Source organism: Pleurodeles waltl, chromosome 5, assembly GCF_031143425.1.
Source record: "Pleurodeles waltl isolate 20211129_DDA chromosome 5, aPleWal1.hap1.20221129, whole genome shotgun sequence".
NCBI lineage: Eukaryota > Metazoa > Chordata > Amphibia > Caudata > Salamandridae > Pleurodeles > Pleurodeles waltl.
Genome location: NC_090444.1, coordinates 1,412,669,146 through 1,412,686,259, shown reverse-complemented (window position 1 = coordinate 1,412,686,259; position 17,114 = coordinate 1,412,669,146). Strand labels below are relative to the sequence as shown.

General features: G+C 44.4%; 1 protein-coding gene across 1 annotated transcript in view; it reads left to right on the top strand.

Moving 5' to 3' along the window:
- The window catches only part of LOC138296506 (CD109 antigen-like), an 827,002-nt gene that overhangs the window by 422,417 nt on the left and 387,471 nt on the right, over positions 1-17,114 (top strand). The window contains exons 12-13 of the mRNA XM_069235677.1: positions 6,664-6,765; positions 6,876-6,938. Coding sequence (XP_069091778.1) covers positions 6,664-6,765; positions 6,876-6,938 — 165 coding nt within the window. The remainder of the gene's footprint in view (positions 1-6,663; positions 6,766-6,875; positions 6,939-17,114) is intronic.

The following is a 17,114-nucleotide window of genomic DNA, read 5'->3' as shown; positions in this document are numbered from 1 at the left end:
GTTCTCCACCACAACCGACTCAAGCCTCATTTTGAGAGGTCTGAGGTCAGTATGCTCCTTGTGACAGATGAGGGCATGGAAGAGGAGAGTGAACCTCTCCCCGACTTCCTCTCTGCCAAAGAAGATGATGGGTCAGTGGAGGATGTCAATCTCTCTGACTCCCTGACTCTAGATCAGAGAGGAGACTGCTACAAGTTGTTGGAGCAGTTCTCTTCCCTGTTGTCCCTTACTCCTGGACTCACCCACTTGTGTGTTCACGATATTGCCACGGGAGACAGTCCCACTGTAAAGAACAAAATGTACAGGTTGTCAGATAAGGTGAAGGCCAGAATCAAGGAGGAAGTTGCCAAGATGCTGGCCCTAGGGGTTTTTGAGAAGTCTAGCAGTCCCAGGGCCATCCCTGTGATGCTGGTACCCAAGGCTGCTGCACCCGGTGCCAAGCCAGAGCTCCGGTTTGTTGTGGACTACTGGGGTCTCAACTCAGTCACACAGACTGACGCTCACCTCATCCCCCGAGCTGATGAGCTCGTAGACAGACTAGGCGCTGCCAAATTCCTCAGTACGTTTGATCTCACATCAGGGTACTGGCAGATCACCTTGACTGACGGGCTATAGAGAAATCTGCATTTTCCACACCTGTGGGCCATTACCAATTCTGGGTGATGCCCTTTGGGTTGAAAAATGCCCCCGCTACCTTTCAACGGTTGGTCAACGGGGTCCTAGCTGGCAAGGATGCCTTCTGCGCAGCCTACCTAGACGACATAGCGGTCTATAGTTCCAGCTGGGAGGAACACCTGCTCCACCTCAAGGAGGTGCTTCAGGCTCTGCAACAGGCAGGCCTGACCAATAAGGCTAGTAAGTGACAGATTGGGCAGGGTTCCTTGGTGTACTTAGGACACCTAGTAGGTGGTGGCCAGGTGCAGCCGCTCCAAGCCAAGATTGAAACTATCAAGGCCTGGCAACCACCTAGGACACAGACAGAGGTGACAGCCTTCTTAGGCCTCACCAGATACTACGGTGGGTTTGTCAAGGGCTATGGATCCATTGTGACACCCTTGACAGAACTTACTTCCAAAAAGCAACCTAGGTTGGTGCATTGGACAGAGGCTTGTCAGAAAGCCTTTGACTCCCTGAAGGAAGTCATGTGCACAGCCCTGTGCTCAAGGCCCCCAACTACTCCCAGGAATTTATTGTGCAGACAGATGCTTCAGAGCATGGCATAGGGGCTGTTCTAGGACATCTAAATGAGGAGGGCCTAGACCAACCAGTAGTCTTTATTAGCAGAAGACTATTACCACGGGAACAGACGTGGAGTGCTATTAAGAGAGAAGCATTTGCTGTGGTCTGGGCACTGAAGAAGCTGAGACCATGCCTGTTTGGGACTGCCTTCCGGGTTCAGACAGACCACAGGCCCCTCAGATGGCTCATGCAGATGAGGGGTGAGAATCTTAAACTCTTGAGGTGGTCCATTTCCCTACAAGGGATGGACTTTACGGTGGAGGATCACCCGGGGATGGACCACGTCAACGCTGATAGTCTCTCCAGATACTTCCGCCTTAGGGATGAGAGCTCCCAGGAGGTTGGGTAGCTCTCCCCACTTTCAGCTGGGGGGGACACATGTTAGACCTGACTGCCTTGGGGTAGTCACCCCAAACTTTTTCCCTGCATCCCTCCACTTTTTGGATACTGCTGGTTTTAAGACTCTGCACACTTTACCACTGCTAACCAGTGCTAAAGTGCATATGCTCTCACCCTTTAAACATGATAACATTGGATCATACCCAATTGGATTATTTAATTTACTTATAAGTCCCTAGTAAAGTGCACTATATGTGCCCAGGGCCTGTAGATTAAATACTACTAGTGAGCCTGCAGCACTGATTGTGCCACTTATCTAAGTAGCTCTTTAACCATGTCTCAGGCCTGCCATTGCAAGGCCTGTGTGTGCAGTTTCACTGCCAATTCGACTTGGCATTTAAAAGTACTTGCCAAGCCTAAAACTTCCCTTTTTCTACATCTAAGTCACCCCTAAGGTATGCCCTAGGTAACCCATAGGACAGGTTGCTGTGTAGGCAAAAGGCAGGACATGTACATGTCCTGGTAGTGTAAAACTCCTAAATTCATTTTTACACTGCTGCCAGGCCTGCTCCTTTCATAGGTTAACATTAGGGCTCCCCTCATATACTGTTTGAGTGGTAGCTGCTGATCTGAAAGGAGTATTAAGGTCATATTTAGTATGGCCAGAATGGTGATACAAAATCCTGCTGACTGGTGAAGTAGGATTTAATATTACTATTTTACAAATGCCACTTTTAGAAAGTGAGCACTTCTCTGCACTTAAATCCTTCTGTGCCTTACAATCCATGTCTGGCTGGGTTCGGTTGACAGCTCCCTTGTGCATTCACTCAGGCACACCCCAAACAGAGGATACTCAGCCTCACTTGCATACATCTGCATTTTGAATGGGTCTTCCTGGGCTGGGAGGGTGGAGGGCATGACACTTACATGTCAAAGGACAGTAGCCTACCCTCACACAAAGGACTGCCACACCCCCTACTGGGACCCTGGCAGACAGGACTGAACTGAAAGGGGACCTTGTGCACTTCTAAGCCACTCTTTGAAGTCTCCCCCACTTCAAAGGCACATTTGGGTATTTAAACAGGGCCTCTGCCCCTACCAACTCAGACACTTCCTGGAGAAGAGAACCTGAACCAGAATCTGCAACCTGTCAAGAAGAACTGCCTGGCTACCCAAAGGACTCACCTGACTGCTTTCTGTGAAGGACTGCAGCCTTGCTGTTGCCCTGCTGCCTTGCTGCTCTCTGGCTGTGCTGAGAATTGCTCTCCAAGGGCTTGGCTAGAGCTTGCCTCCTGTTCCCTGAAGTCTCAGGACCAAAAAGACTTCATCTCTACAAGAAGGACTCCGTGTGCAGCCAAAATTGACACGCAGCCTGCCAGATACAACGCACAGCCTGCATTGCGGCGAAAAATTCAGCGCACGCCGAACCGGAATGACGCAGCCCTACTTTGCAACAAGAAGATAGATGCAGCGCCAGCGTAGCGACCGAAAATTCGATGCACAGCCCACTGGATCGATGCACAGCTGAGCCGGAATGACGCAGCCCAACTTCCAGAGAGGAATAGACGCAGCGTCTGCTGTGTGGTAGAAATTTCCAGTCAATGCCCACCGGATCGACACAGCCCCTGTGACTTCGTCCTGTCAGAGCTGGAGATCCACGCATCGTCCCCAGGGCATCTGAACACCCTGCAACCCAACGAGGATCCAAGACCGAGCGCCGAAAATCGACGCAAAGCCTTCCCGGCGTGAAAACTAAATGATGCATCGCCATGTGCGGCCCAAGAAATTGACGCACACCTCCCTGTTTTCCATGCATCCACTCCTCTGTAGTTCTTTGCAGAGATTTTGAACGCAAACCAGGTACTTTGTGCTTGAAAGAGACATTTAATGCGTTTAAGAGGCTAAAGACACTTTATATCATTTTCACAGTGATATTCCAAAACATAATTATAGCATTTTAATCGTTTTGACCTGCATCTTATCAGATAAATATTATATATTTTTCTAAACAATGTGTGGTGTATTTTTGTGGTGCTGTACTGTGTTATTGCATGATTTGTTGCACAAATACTTTACACATTGCCTTCTAAGTTAAGCCTGACTGCTAAGTGCCAAGCTACCAGAGGGTGGGCACAGGATAATTTGGATTGTGTGTGACTTACCTTGACTAGAGTGAGGGTCCTTGCTTGGACAGGGGGTAACCTGACTGCCAACCAAAGACCCCATTTCTAACAATCCCCGCAACCAGAAGAGTCCAGCAGACGTAACAGTATATTGCTTTAAAAAAATTGTCATAGTTAGAAAAAGTTATAGAAGAGAATGTGGACAGAAATGGCTCTTAAATGGCTCTTTTTTCACCTCAATTTCATTATTTTTATATTTTAGCTGTTAATTTCTGTAGGAAGACCTTGAAGGATCTACATAAATGACCCCTTCTGAATTTAATATTTTGTCTACTTTTCAGAAATGTTTAACTGTCCAGGATCCAGCATTGGTTTCACACCCAATTTCGCACTAACTGGGAGGAGGCTGAAAGCACCAAAAATAGTAAAAATTGGGTATTTCCCAGTAAAATGCCAAAATTGTTTTTAAAAATGTGGTTTTCTGATGCAAGTCTGCCTGTTCCTGACAGCTGGGAAGATGGTGATTGTAGCACCAAAAAACATTTGTTAATGTCATTTTCAGGAACCAAAAAACACAATCTATCTTCTGCAGCCCCTTTTCCCTTTTTTTTTGCAAAAAAAAACGAAATTTTCGCTGTATTTTGGCTAATTTCTTGGTCTCCACCAGGGAACCCACAAACTGTCGGTACCTCTAGAATCCCTAAGATGTTGGAAAAAAAGAACACACATTTGATGTGGGTAGCTTATGTGGACAAAACATTGTGAGAGCCTAAGTGTAAACTGCCCCAAATAACCAAAAAAAGGCCTGGCACCTGGGGGGGAAGAGGGCTGGCAGTGAAGGGGTTAAAATATGGTCTTTAAGCCTGTCAAAAGGGTTTTTGACAGATTGAACTTGCAGTAGAACCCTGCACAGACAGGTTACTAGTGGCAGACCTGCAATCATGTTCACATTGTGACAGTAGTGGATGGCACAATGTGTGCTGCAGTCTGCTGGTGACATATAACTTACAGGCCTTTGGTACCCCTAAGTACCATGTACTAGGGACTTATAGGTATATTAAATATGCCAATTAGGACAGTTTACCAATTTTACCATGTTAAAAGGAGCCACACACTATAGTATACAAAAAAGTGATGGATGAAATGCTTGAATTAATCTCACCCACTGTAATAACTCATAGCCACATCCAGGTCTATTGCTATTTTTCACACCATGCCAAGTCAGCTTGGACCCAGACATATGCAAATCAGTCTTGACCCTGCTCCAATGGGAACAGTGCAGCCTGAACTGGCAGGCCTCAACCTTCCTGAACCAAAACACATGCCAACCAGGACCAGTTGTGCCCTAGCTATGGCTCATCAGCAAGGTATAACTTGCTTTCAGTGATACATTGTGCACGGGAGACACATCTGGGCATACTGATCCCACTTAGGGAGACACAGGGTATACAAAAAAATGATGGATGGAATATTTGAATTATTCTCAGCATCTGGTACTTTATCAGGGTCACATCACAGTCCATCATTATTTTGCACAAATTGTACACCAATAGGCCCTATTTGCCTTCTGTTGCTACAGCAGACCAGATGAACAGTTTTCCTTTACATAAAATGTGTCAGTGAAACCCAGCAGAATACACTGTCTGAATAGTTGCCTGCGGTTTATGCCCTTTGCTCTCTGCCACACAGCTGATATTGGTGTAAAATAGGTAGTGCGATGAATTGATCACAATACCAATTCAAATGCTCCAGAACACACCCATTATTAAGTGTAGCCCAATAAGGATGAAAGAACTGAGCCACGAGTCCGTGGCATCAGTTTACTGCATAAAATAAATCCATTCATTTGGACACACTGCATCAAAACTGAAATAATACCCCTTCAACTTTCCATATGTCCTAATAAGCAGACATGTATTTGCTTTAGTTACTATTATGCTATTTTATTAATTTTGCTTTTATTGTACGGTTCAACTATGTAACTCTTGAGATGCCGTCAAGGTCAGAGGCCATGTTACATAATTTCCTGGGAAGGCAAGAAGCCATACAATGCCATTCCCTGTAAGGCCATTTGCGGTCAAAAGGCACATGACGTCGCTTCCTCTACCCTAGTGTTTTGGTCAATCAGTTTCTATGTATTTATCTCTGGAACACATATATCATTCAACATTTTTTAAATGTAATAATACATTAGTATGGCGGCATGATTATTGGAGGCATTTTGAATACGAAATGAAGCAGTTGTACGCATCTCGAGAGATATTCACTCACTGATAATTTTGCGATCTTTGTGCCTAAAAGATTGTATTTTTTACACAGGAGGCTTTGCTTTTTTACCAGCGGTGGCTTCTCCGCAATGGCAGCTGAAAACGAAAACAATATTTTGTTTTGTTTTTCAGAGGCTGGCTCATCTGAGCCAATGTGTGAAGGGTAGGGTGGGGCTAGGCCATCGGAAGAGGGAGGCGACGGGGAATGTAGTATGTGTAATTAAGTGTACATATCAGTTTGGCTGGCCGTCTTAAGCCATCCAAACTGACATGCACACTTAGGTTTCTCCAACCCGACTGTGTTACAAAGCCAGGTTGGAGAAACAGCACAGACTCCAACTCAGTGTCTGAGCGGCAGGGCAAGCCGCCCAGACCAATCCTGGCACTGCTCTCAAGCCAACTATAGCATGAGCAGCAGCACCAGGGTTGCATGGGGGAGCCTGTGATGGTGTCCCAGAGACTGCCGGGACACCATAAGAAGAGAAACGCAAGGCTGCCGGCAGCGTCGGGAAATGTAAGTGTATTCAAGATTTGCAGCGGCCTCTCCTGTTTTTCACACGTATTGATATGAAGGCATACATCAGGGCACATTTTAAGGTGGTACTACCCTGCGTGTCAAAATAATGTGAATTTCTAAAATATGAGTTTACGTTTTGTTCAATGTGCTGTCTTTACTCTTTAATGGTTTCTTGTAGGTGCAGTTTCAGGACACAAACCACACTATTCAGGCACGAAGAAATTATTGGCAATTGGCAGATGCTTTCTTGCAGATTTGCACGCCAGATTTCCCTATTCAGGTAATTTGATCCATTAATCCTTGTCATATGTTTTGTACTACTACCCTAAGCTATGGTTTTAATAAACGTTTCTCAATTGAATTATTAGACTCCTTATTTTTACTTTTCAGGTTGGCTCCCCGTTTCAGCTCTATGTTGAAAGCAATGAAAACGTGGAAGTAATAAACTACGTGGTATGTACTATTAGGAGATCATAGAGACATAGAAAGTTTACTGTCAGCCCTAGTGTGTAACACACATGACGTGATGTATAAACTCGCAAGGTACTAATGTATTTACTAGATTGTCAAGATTGTATTTGAAGCCCCTCAAAGATGAGCATCCAATGGATAGGATACCCGAGGCTGTAATTGTGTGTGACCTGGTAATTCTAATCTGGTCTGTAGTATGAGTTACAAGGCTAATTGAAATTACAAAAGTTGCAGGAACACCACTGATCTATTTTGTTGTACCCACAATTAGTGGCTGCTGAATGCTGGGGAAATCCATGGAGAATTAAAAACTAACCAGATGAATCAGGCCTGGAATGAGCAATTCCTATAGTAGTTCCTCACTTCCAAGTGTGCCATCAAGGTCCCGCTTCTAGTTTCACTCAGAATTAAGTGTAGAAAGGGTTTTCCAATGTGTTTTCATTTTTGAGGCTTCATGTACTGTCAGCCTTAGTTTTAGTTGTTTGTTGTCGATGGTTATGAGCAACACAATAAATACAGGGGGCTTTCGGTCAACCCCTGGTTCAAGTATGGAGGGCTTTCCTGTCTCTCTCATATTCCTGCTTCTGATTCAGTGGCTTTCATTTAATTATTTTCTGTTGTTTGTTCTAGTGAGGAACATGTTGGTCTCATTGTGTATTAAACTGGATCACATGTATCCTTCCTTGGCGGATGTCAGACCTTGCACTTCAGTGCACAGGAGGAACAATGTTTTCTTCCCTTCTATCTCTGACTGCATCCCCTACCTCTCTCAACGTTCCTCACTTTCATAAAAACTACCCCAGCACCCACTTGTTCCCAAGTCTCCATTCAGTGTGAACACCACCTGTCGCTATTTTGGGAGATGGCCACCTTGAAATGTTTTTTGGCCACCTATACATGCACCATGGGCATCTTGGAAGGAATTTTAATATGCTCCAAAAAAATTCACTGAAAAGTGGTTGCCGCAGATGTATGCACATTGGCCATCAGTGGGGATCATCTAGGTGGGTTTATCTAGTTGGTATCATCTAGGATAGCTAAATCAGTGACTTTGCCCTCATCTCGCTGCCTACCTGCTTGGCCCAATGTGTAGTAATGAGAAATTCCTTCATTACTTGCTTTATACAGGCAATTAGTCTTGGCAGATCTTACTCTGTGCTGGCAGTACGGCTCACCCCCCACTGTTCACCCATCTGAGTCTGAGCATCACAGTTTACACACTGCTGCTCTCGATCCCACAGTGACCTTTGTCAGTATAATGTCATGTCACAGGAGTATTCTGTAGACAACTTAGAGAAATCTAAACATTGGTAGAACATTTAATTATTAATACGGACAGTTATGCTTTGCTGCTCTGGCTCACAATTCTTTGTGTTCTTCACCAATTAAGTAAGTATAGAAAGAGTATGAATTGACAAAGCCAATAGATCCCACCTGTGCCACCTATTCGTTTTGCCAATGCTTTACTCTTTTCAATGACCACCTTGTATTGTTTTTCTGAAATGTACCTCTCTGAATTTTTGATCTTAAGCTACAAAGGATAAGAACGCCTAAGAAGACTAAAGGCTAGCTAAATAATTAAAAGATGTCTACGGTAGATGTATGCACACGTGCACCACTTATCTAGAAAACAACCGTTGCAAAAAATTGTAGATTTGACAGGCGAGACATATTAGCGTTGCCAGTGATTGTTGTTGTCCATTTCACTAACATTTGTACTACAGTTAACTGAATTTCTCTTCTTGCCTGTTACCTGTAATAAGCATCATTCCACAGGCCAAGGTATTTAGTGCAGTACTACTGTACTGGCTAATCACCAACGCCTCAAGGTGTGGTGTTACCTCCTCATTCTGAGTTCTGTATCTCGGAATGAGTGAGGACACAGTATTACCGCATGTTTTCCCGCATTCTGTGATGAGAATTTCAGAATGTGAGGTATTTTCCTGCACAAATTCCACCTGGTTCCACCTCACTAAGTTTGTGCAGAGAGAAGAGCACAGAATTATCCCCGAAGCAAGTACCAATTTGTATCAAGATGCTCCTGGACTGGAATTACTAGCCCCTTTGTAATGATGGCCAACATGCAAAGATTTCATAGAAACATGTTATGTGCAGGTTTTATGCCCTGTGGTATTCCCTTTCTGACCATCCCAGCATGGCCACCTGTAAAACATGTCAGCTGTGGAGACAGGTAACATGGCCCACAATGAGTGGAGTAGGATTGAGGGGACGGCAAAAGTGGCACCAGAAAACATAACACTTACCATATCTGAGGGACAGAGTGATCATAGGGACAATATGGCAGCACTGAAAACAATGAACTAAGTCGATATCTTCGGGGACAGGCAGGAGATGAACTCTGCAAACCAACAGTGCTGAAATCAATAATGTGGGTCTGGCCGAAAACCAACACAGGAGACAGCACCGCCAGGGAGAATTATATGCTTGTGAATGCCAAGAAACTGGATGTAAATGGGCGGTTTTGCAATAAGGAAAAACAAAGAAAAGAATCAGGAAGATATAAGGGAGAATGTTGCAAGATTTACGACGTGTGATTTATTTATAGTGAAAAGTGACAGGGAACTGAAACCAGATTTTAAACTTCCGGGATTGATAGCTTAATTCAATAAAAAGAAAATTATAATGTGAGTGAAACTTCAGGGTTTCTTGTTCAAAGACGACTCTACCATTTACCCTTGACAGATAGCATCTAACAAAACTACTGGATAACGTAATCTTCTGAATGAGAAAACTGTGCCATATGTCTAAAATTAGTTATGGCTGTAATTGATGGGGTTTAGGGACTGAGAAATTTCTCCTACATAGTTCTTGAGAGCCTGTATTCCTGACACGAATTCGCTACAGCAAGGTGTAACTTCTTTACCTCTGCTACATTACACATGACAATCATGCGGTCCGCAGGAGGTACTCTTGTGACATGGGTGAGCACTAGAGTGGAGTTCTGAGATTCTATATGAGAACACCATGTGCACCCTATTTATCAAGCATTGCTAACCTGGTTGTCGAAGTAATGACAGTGGTGACAGCAATATCATTTATGGTGGAATTGCAAGCATTTTACCAGTTCATGTTGGGCAGAGTCATCTACTGGCCTCTTCTCAGTTGTTCAAAGAGGTCTACCATTCCCCTGCAAATGGGACTTTCCGGTTATTGTCAGGTGGCACATGGCTGTTGATAATGTTTACGTATAGGGTGTGTAAAGGGTGCATGTTACAAGTGTGTATGACACAGGGGGCCGAAGTCACACTGGAGTACATTTGTACTGGCTGCATTCAAGGGTTGCTTAAGAAGGCGGGTGGATGGAGAGTTGCCGGTGCCCCTCAAGTTATTCCAGGGATAATTTGTAGTGGGCCAGACTAAGGAGTGTTAATGAGCAAAGATAAGTAGTTCCTTTGAAAATAAGAAGTTTCTTCCTGTCTTTTCTTGGCCGTTTGTTATCTTGAAGGTCTGTTCCTCCCCCCATGGTTAACAGGTAGTTTACCTGGGGTACCCTATCTTTTCTGTGCACCCTTTCTTTGGGATGTATAATGCCTGAGGGCTCCATGCTTCACACCAGTTTCCTGCTTATACTTATTAAAAAAGACCTTGGCTGAACAAGTCTGAGTCGATTAGTCAAAATAGCAGAGCTGCCCAAAATTGTAAAATTGAAATACACAACTCCTGTCTGTCATTTAGTATAAATTGGGGCAGAGACTTCAGCAAGAGTGCCAAGATCTCTCTTCCAGGAATACATGGTCACCACACCAGTGCAGATGAACATTTCTCCAATCTTCAGAGATGGGGTATCCACTGCCAACTCTCCTGGGAACTAAATGATCTGTGAACATCTATCAAGACTCTGGTAACATCTATCAAGACTGCAAAAAGGGGCTGCCTGGACATTTCTAGCTCTCTCCCTTGAAAACAAAATGATCAGGATGGACAAATGAGATGTGCTTGCATGAAGGAGATGCTACCGAAAAGAAGAGGGGCCAAGAAGGACCTGAGATGGGCCAAAACTAAGAAATCTTCTGTGCATCGTAAACAGATCTGAATTGCTCTACAAGGATAAGGTCCTAAAGTTTCTAAAGTGTTGCCACAGCTTGACTAGGTCTCAACTTGAACTCTTCTTACAGCAGTAATCCGCCAGTCTGCACACCACCTGGTTTCTTGCTTGTTCTATGTTGACCAAGGTAGGGGCGACCCTTTCCAGTAGCCACAGTGCTGCTGATAATAAAACACCAAGCTGGCTGTAACCTCCAGAAGGAGTACTAGAGAAAAGAAAACAGCAGGAAAAAACCTTTAATCAAAGAACTCCTGAAAAATAAGAGAAGAAAAAATATTGAGGGATAAAAAGGACAAAAAGGACTGGAACAGAAACTGATGTCAGGAAAAAAGGTAAAATCCAAATCACGGGATACAGGAGTGAGGAGCACATCCGGAACAGAAGTGTTTGCAACGCAAGGAGCAGAAGACAAACTGTGCTTATATACAGACAAAACAGGAAGTAATGAAGACACCATCTTGGATTGGGAAGAGCCACATAAAGGTAAATTGAAAAATAACCATAGTATAAGATAGGAAGCAAAGCATGCAGGGAAAGAATACAGACTTCAGGAAAAGAGAAAATATGTCCGAAGAAGAAACAAAAAGAAAAAAGGGAAAAAAGAAGAGAAGAAAAACAGCAATAAACAGGTAAGAAAAATGAAAGGGGCAAAAAGTGGATGCAGCGAGAACCTGAGCCAAAAGAAAAGGACTCAGGTTGCGCTGTAGACTGTAGACATGCGCTGTACTCAGCATGGCAGAAACCTCACCATCATCGTGGACAGCAAACTCACCATGTGGTCCCAAGTCAATGCAGTGTCATTGTTCTGTTTCTTCATCCTGTGCATGCTAGGCAAGATTTTCAAGTGGCTCCCCCAAAGTGCAAGACGCATCATCACCCAAGCTGGACTACAGAAATTTCATCTATGTGTGAATCAAGGCCTACCTCATTCAAAGACTACAGACCATTCAGAATGCTGCAGCTAGACTCATCTTTGATCTCCCACATCACACCCACACCTCCCTGCACCTCAGGAAACTCCACTGGCTCCCGGTCAAGAAAAGATGCCAGATCAAGCTCCTCAACCATGCATTCAAGGCCCTGCCCAACACTGGACCCATCTGTATCAGCCACCACCTGAGATTCCACACACTCTCCAGACACCTCTTCTGCACCTCCCTCACGCTGGCCCATACCCTCTACGTCAGATGCAGCAGAGCAGGTAGATGCTCCTTCTCACTTGCAGCCAGAGCTTTGAATGTCCTCCTCCTGCACCTCAGCACCTGGCCCACTTTTGAGGAGTCACAAAGGGCACTGAAGATCTGGCTGTTTGACTGAGACCCTAGACACTGGACCCTGCCAGAGCCTGGGTACCCTCACGAATGACACGTGGTGCCCTACAAGTGACTAATAGATTGATTGCCCATATACACTAAGGGAACACAAAGAGGAAGGAGCAAAATCCTAGGGGAAAGGGAAGGACAGTAAAAGTGAGCCATCAAAACTGTACTCTTGGTCTAGGTGGTCAACATTCATAGACCTCCTAGACCACCCTACGTATTTTCAGGATGAGCCTAAAAGTACTTGGGGACTAAGGTACATTAAATATTTTTCGTTTTACAAAGTTGTGCACAGAAGCATAACGATTGTAAATGCCTGTTATATTTTTAAATTGCTGATTCTGAACCAATTGTTTACAATACAATATATTATGTGTATATGTGATTTAAGTAAATTATTTTATTATTAGTTTCATTATTTTAAATAGTATTATAATCTTGAATTATAACTCGCTGAATAAGCCTTTTACTTATTGACTTTGGTACCATGAAGGTCAAGTGGAAAGGGGTTTACTTGATGTTCAGTCTTATGTCCAATATTAAGGTTCAGCCTCAGGATGCCATTGATAAGTGGCTCTGACTGATACAGTGTTAGCCCAATAACCCTTATCTACCTAAAATAGTTCACAGTTTCTCCAGTCTCTATAATTCAGCCTAGACAAACTACTTGGGGGCAGATTTTCTAATTTTTCACACAACATAATGCAGCAAGGCAACTTGCTGAACTGCATTGTCTGAACGAGAGAGAGCAGAAATGCTCCCTGTCTAATAAGCTCTGCATATACCTGCTGTCTTCTAGTGCTGATGCACTGTTTGCTGCCTAGCGCCAACACAGGCACCGTGGCACTATGGTGCAAGAGTGCCTAATTTACAATCAGGTTTTTTTTAATGCAGGAATGGCCCCTTTACTGTACAAAAACAACCCTTGGAGGCATTTTCCTCTTTGTATGTGTGCTGCAGAAACCAACACACGTGGAAAAAATAAATAATAAGCATAAATAAAGATATTTCTCAGCTTTGTCTCACTGGAGAAGAGAAGCATTTTGACCCATTCACAAGCATATAAGTCTTTATAAATCTGGGAATGTTCTAAAATCATGGGTGGATGCATAGAAATGTTCATAATCCACTCACGGACGCCTTCCTAATACAAGGTAACAAGGCAGAAATATGTGCTTAAAATAAGGAGTTGCCTTGCCGAAACTTATGCCACAAAAGGACTGTGCAAGTCCTTCGCAAATCCTAGCCTTGTCAACTATCCAAGCCCACAACTCGGCCTGTCAGCTACACGATGAAAGAAAGAACCAAAATGAGCTTGTGTGCAGGGGAATATTTATGAATGACAAGTGAACTTGAGCACAAACATAGCGCTTGCAAGGACCTGATCGCTTTAGGATCTTTTAATACGATAATGACAGGTAGTCCTTGCGTTTAACTTTACTGATTACAGTAATCAAGCTAAATTATCTAGAACCGTGCCTTCGGCCAAAAGAACATCGTGATTTGCTTACTTCACATAATGTACAGCGTGATATATACCTTCCATACAATGTTTCAAAAACAAATAGATTGCATCGTGAACAATGAGAACTAAAGGAAAACATTCTTCACTGTACTCGTTAACTGGTGACTGGTGTGCACCGACCTCCATCCGATTGCACCCTAACCTTCACACCATGATCTACTTAAAATAACTGTATTCTCTGGCTTTTGATATTGTAAGGTTTTACCAGAAATGTTATAGTTCGTTTGTCCATGTGTGCAAACAAAAGCTACACTGTCCTCCTACCTCTATAGCCGAGAATTACACCACAACTCTGTCCATCTGGTTTTCTTAAATTTAAAAAAATATGAAGAGTAGTTGAAAGCCAGTACGCTGAATCCCGGCCTTCCCCGTGTCGGAAAAGAACCATTGAGCCCCCTAGTTACTAAGAGGCTTCACACAATAGATACAGAATGAGGTCAGCATAAGGAAAGGATTACACAGAAATTTTAAACTACTTGGTTAGCACATAGGATTTGTGTTATCGGTTAACGTTTTTCAGCTACAAGAACTAAGAAATCCCTTTTTGTAATTTCTGTATAGACCGCCTTAGCTGTCTGTTTCATCCAGCATTATAACCAGTACCCCATAGTCACGTCTACTTGAATTATGCGATTGTGTGACCACGAAGATTTTCGCATTGTTATAGATTTGCCACATATATATTTAGATTGGGTTTGGGTCTCCCTTTGCTCATAATTGGATATCTATCTTTCTTCTTCCATGCATCTAATTGAATTAATTATATTCCATCACTGTTCCTATGATTGACCTATCCCTGGAGGATGTAGGTTTTATCCAGCTTTTTGATTAGTTAACAGTGTGCTTCTACCAGTGACATTAGGAAATAATGTATTTGCACTCTATGAGAGTGCATGTCTTGTTTCTTCCGTTTACTATCTTACTCTCTCTTACTGCCTGTCGCCACCTTGCCAGTCATGCTCCATTTCCTCCTTCCCAGTGTGAAAAAAAGGAGTTATTGATTGAGGGGTTTGAAGCCCTACTCAAACAACAGCCACAATCCTTGTCAGGGTGAACCTCAAAAAGTCACTAAATTTACCTGTGCTAATCCTCTGGTAGCTTGGCACAAAAGTAGCCAGGCTTAACTTGGAGGGAATGTATAAAGTTTTTAAGCAGCACATAAACAGCAATAAAGCAACACCACAACACAGGAAAAATCCCACACCAACCTTTACATTTAAATACATTTCCACAAATCCAATAAGTAGTACTGGAGTTATGAATTTTTAAAGTTGAAAGTGAATAATAGCATGTAAGAGACCAAACAACCTACTATGGACATCTAGTCGCTCAAGACTGGACAAAGTTGAAAGTTATGGCCGACTGCAATGGAGCCCAGTTTAGATACATGAAGTGGATTGGGCTCATTCTCCAATTACCTTCAGGTTTAGAATAATTTTTTCGGGAAAATGTCTGAGAAGGTAAAGTTCAGTGGGGCACGGCAAACGTCAGTGTCTGAGAAGGAGATGTCATGGTCAGGGAGCCACCGGACAGAGTTGCGGTGAAGATTTCCATGTTTGGACACAATGGGCCTCATAATAACCCTGGTGGTCAAAGACCTCCAGGGCTGTTTTTGGCGATTGTACCGCCAATAGGCTGGCGGTACAATTTTGCTGATTACAACCGCAGCGGAAGCGCCGCAGTCGCACCGCTGGGACTGGTGGTTTCCCGCCACGGTTGTCCAGGCGGTGCCCAGGGGATTACGAGTCCCCTTCCCTCCAGCCTGTCCATGGCAGTAGGAACCGCCATGGAAAGGCTGGCGGGAAGGGGAGTCGTGGGGCCCCTGGGGGCCCCTGCACTGCCCATGCACTTGGCATGGGCAGTGCAGGGGCTCCCAGGCACAGCCCCACACTGCTTTTCACTGTCTGCACAGCAGACATTGAAAAGCGCGACGGGTGCAGCTGCACCCGTCGCACTGCCGCAACACCGCCGGCTCCATTAGGAGCCGGCTCCCATGTTGCGGCCGACATCCCCGCTGGGCCGGCGAGCGGAAACTCTGTTTCCACCCGCCGGCCCAGCGGGGATGTCAAAATGGGCACGGCGGTTAAACCTTGGCGGGCGGCGCCTGCAGCCTGCCAAGGTTGTAATGAGGCCCAATGTCTTTCATGGAAGTTCAAAATCTCCAGCAGGATGAAGATGCAGGCTATTGCTGATGATGGCGTCACTAAGCCTGATACCAATTCCGGCGAAGATCTGCTGAACAGCATTAGCTGATGCATGGAATGTAGCAGGAGCTGCTCTGAATTCAGGTCCACCTGCGATGCACCTCGGGTGGGTCGGCGAGCTGGTAAGTCTAAGTCTCCTCTCTGTTCTCTAAGTACTTTTTGGCAGAATATTTCCAAAGTTCCAATGTCTGGATTTCGACTATCTGAGCACCTTCAGCACCAATTCCAAGGGCCCTGGACCAGAGGAGAAAAACTTGGAGGGTCAGGACTCTCAAGTTTGGGTCCAGGTGTAGGGTCATGTTAGTTGGAGTTTTTTCTGTCCCTGAAGCTCTGATCACAAGTCCAGCCAAGTAGCCTTTTGAGTAATTCCAGAAGTCATTGGTTCAAGAAGGAAAGCATGTCCCAAGCAACAGGCAGGCTTCAAGCAGCAGGGCAGCCCTCTTGGTGCAGCAGAGTAGTCATCTGAAGTACAAAGCAGGACAACAGGCAACAAGGCAGTCCTCTGAGACTCCTTCCACAGGTCCAAAAGCAAACTGAAGAGTAGATCTGAGGGTCCTATGTTTATACCTGCTGCCAGCTTTAAAGAGAAAGGAAACTTCTAGAGTTTTCCTTCAACAGAAGTGTTTGGCATTTCCAACCAACCTGAGCTGGTCCCAGTCTATCTGGGGCACTAAAGACTAGTGTGAAGTTCTGAGTGTGTGAGCAGAGGCAGGGTCTTGCAAGTGGCGCTGTGCATAGCTCTGCTCTTCCACAAATCCTGCTTGGATGGCCCAGCCTGCCAACACCCACTCCCTCTATTGTGTGACTCCCTGAGAATACACAAAAGCCAACTGACAATTATAGGTAGTCATGTAACCCAGGAAACAGGCTGCAGACACCAAATGGTAAGGACAAGAGAATGCCAACTTTCTAACTTTAGCATTTTCAGAATGTGACGTAAAATCCAACTTTATCATTAAAGAGAGTTTTAAATCACAATTCTTTAAACAGCAAGCATGAAATGTCCGCCTTCTCCCAAACAAATGTTACCACTTATTAGATGTA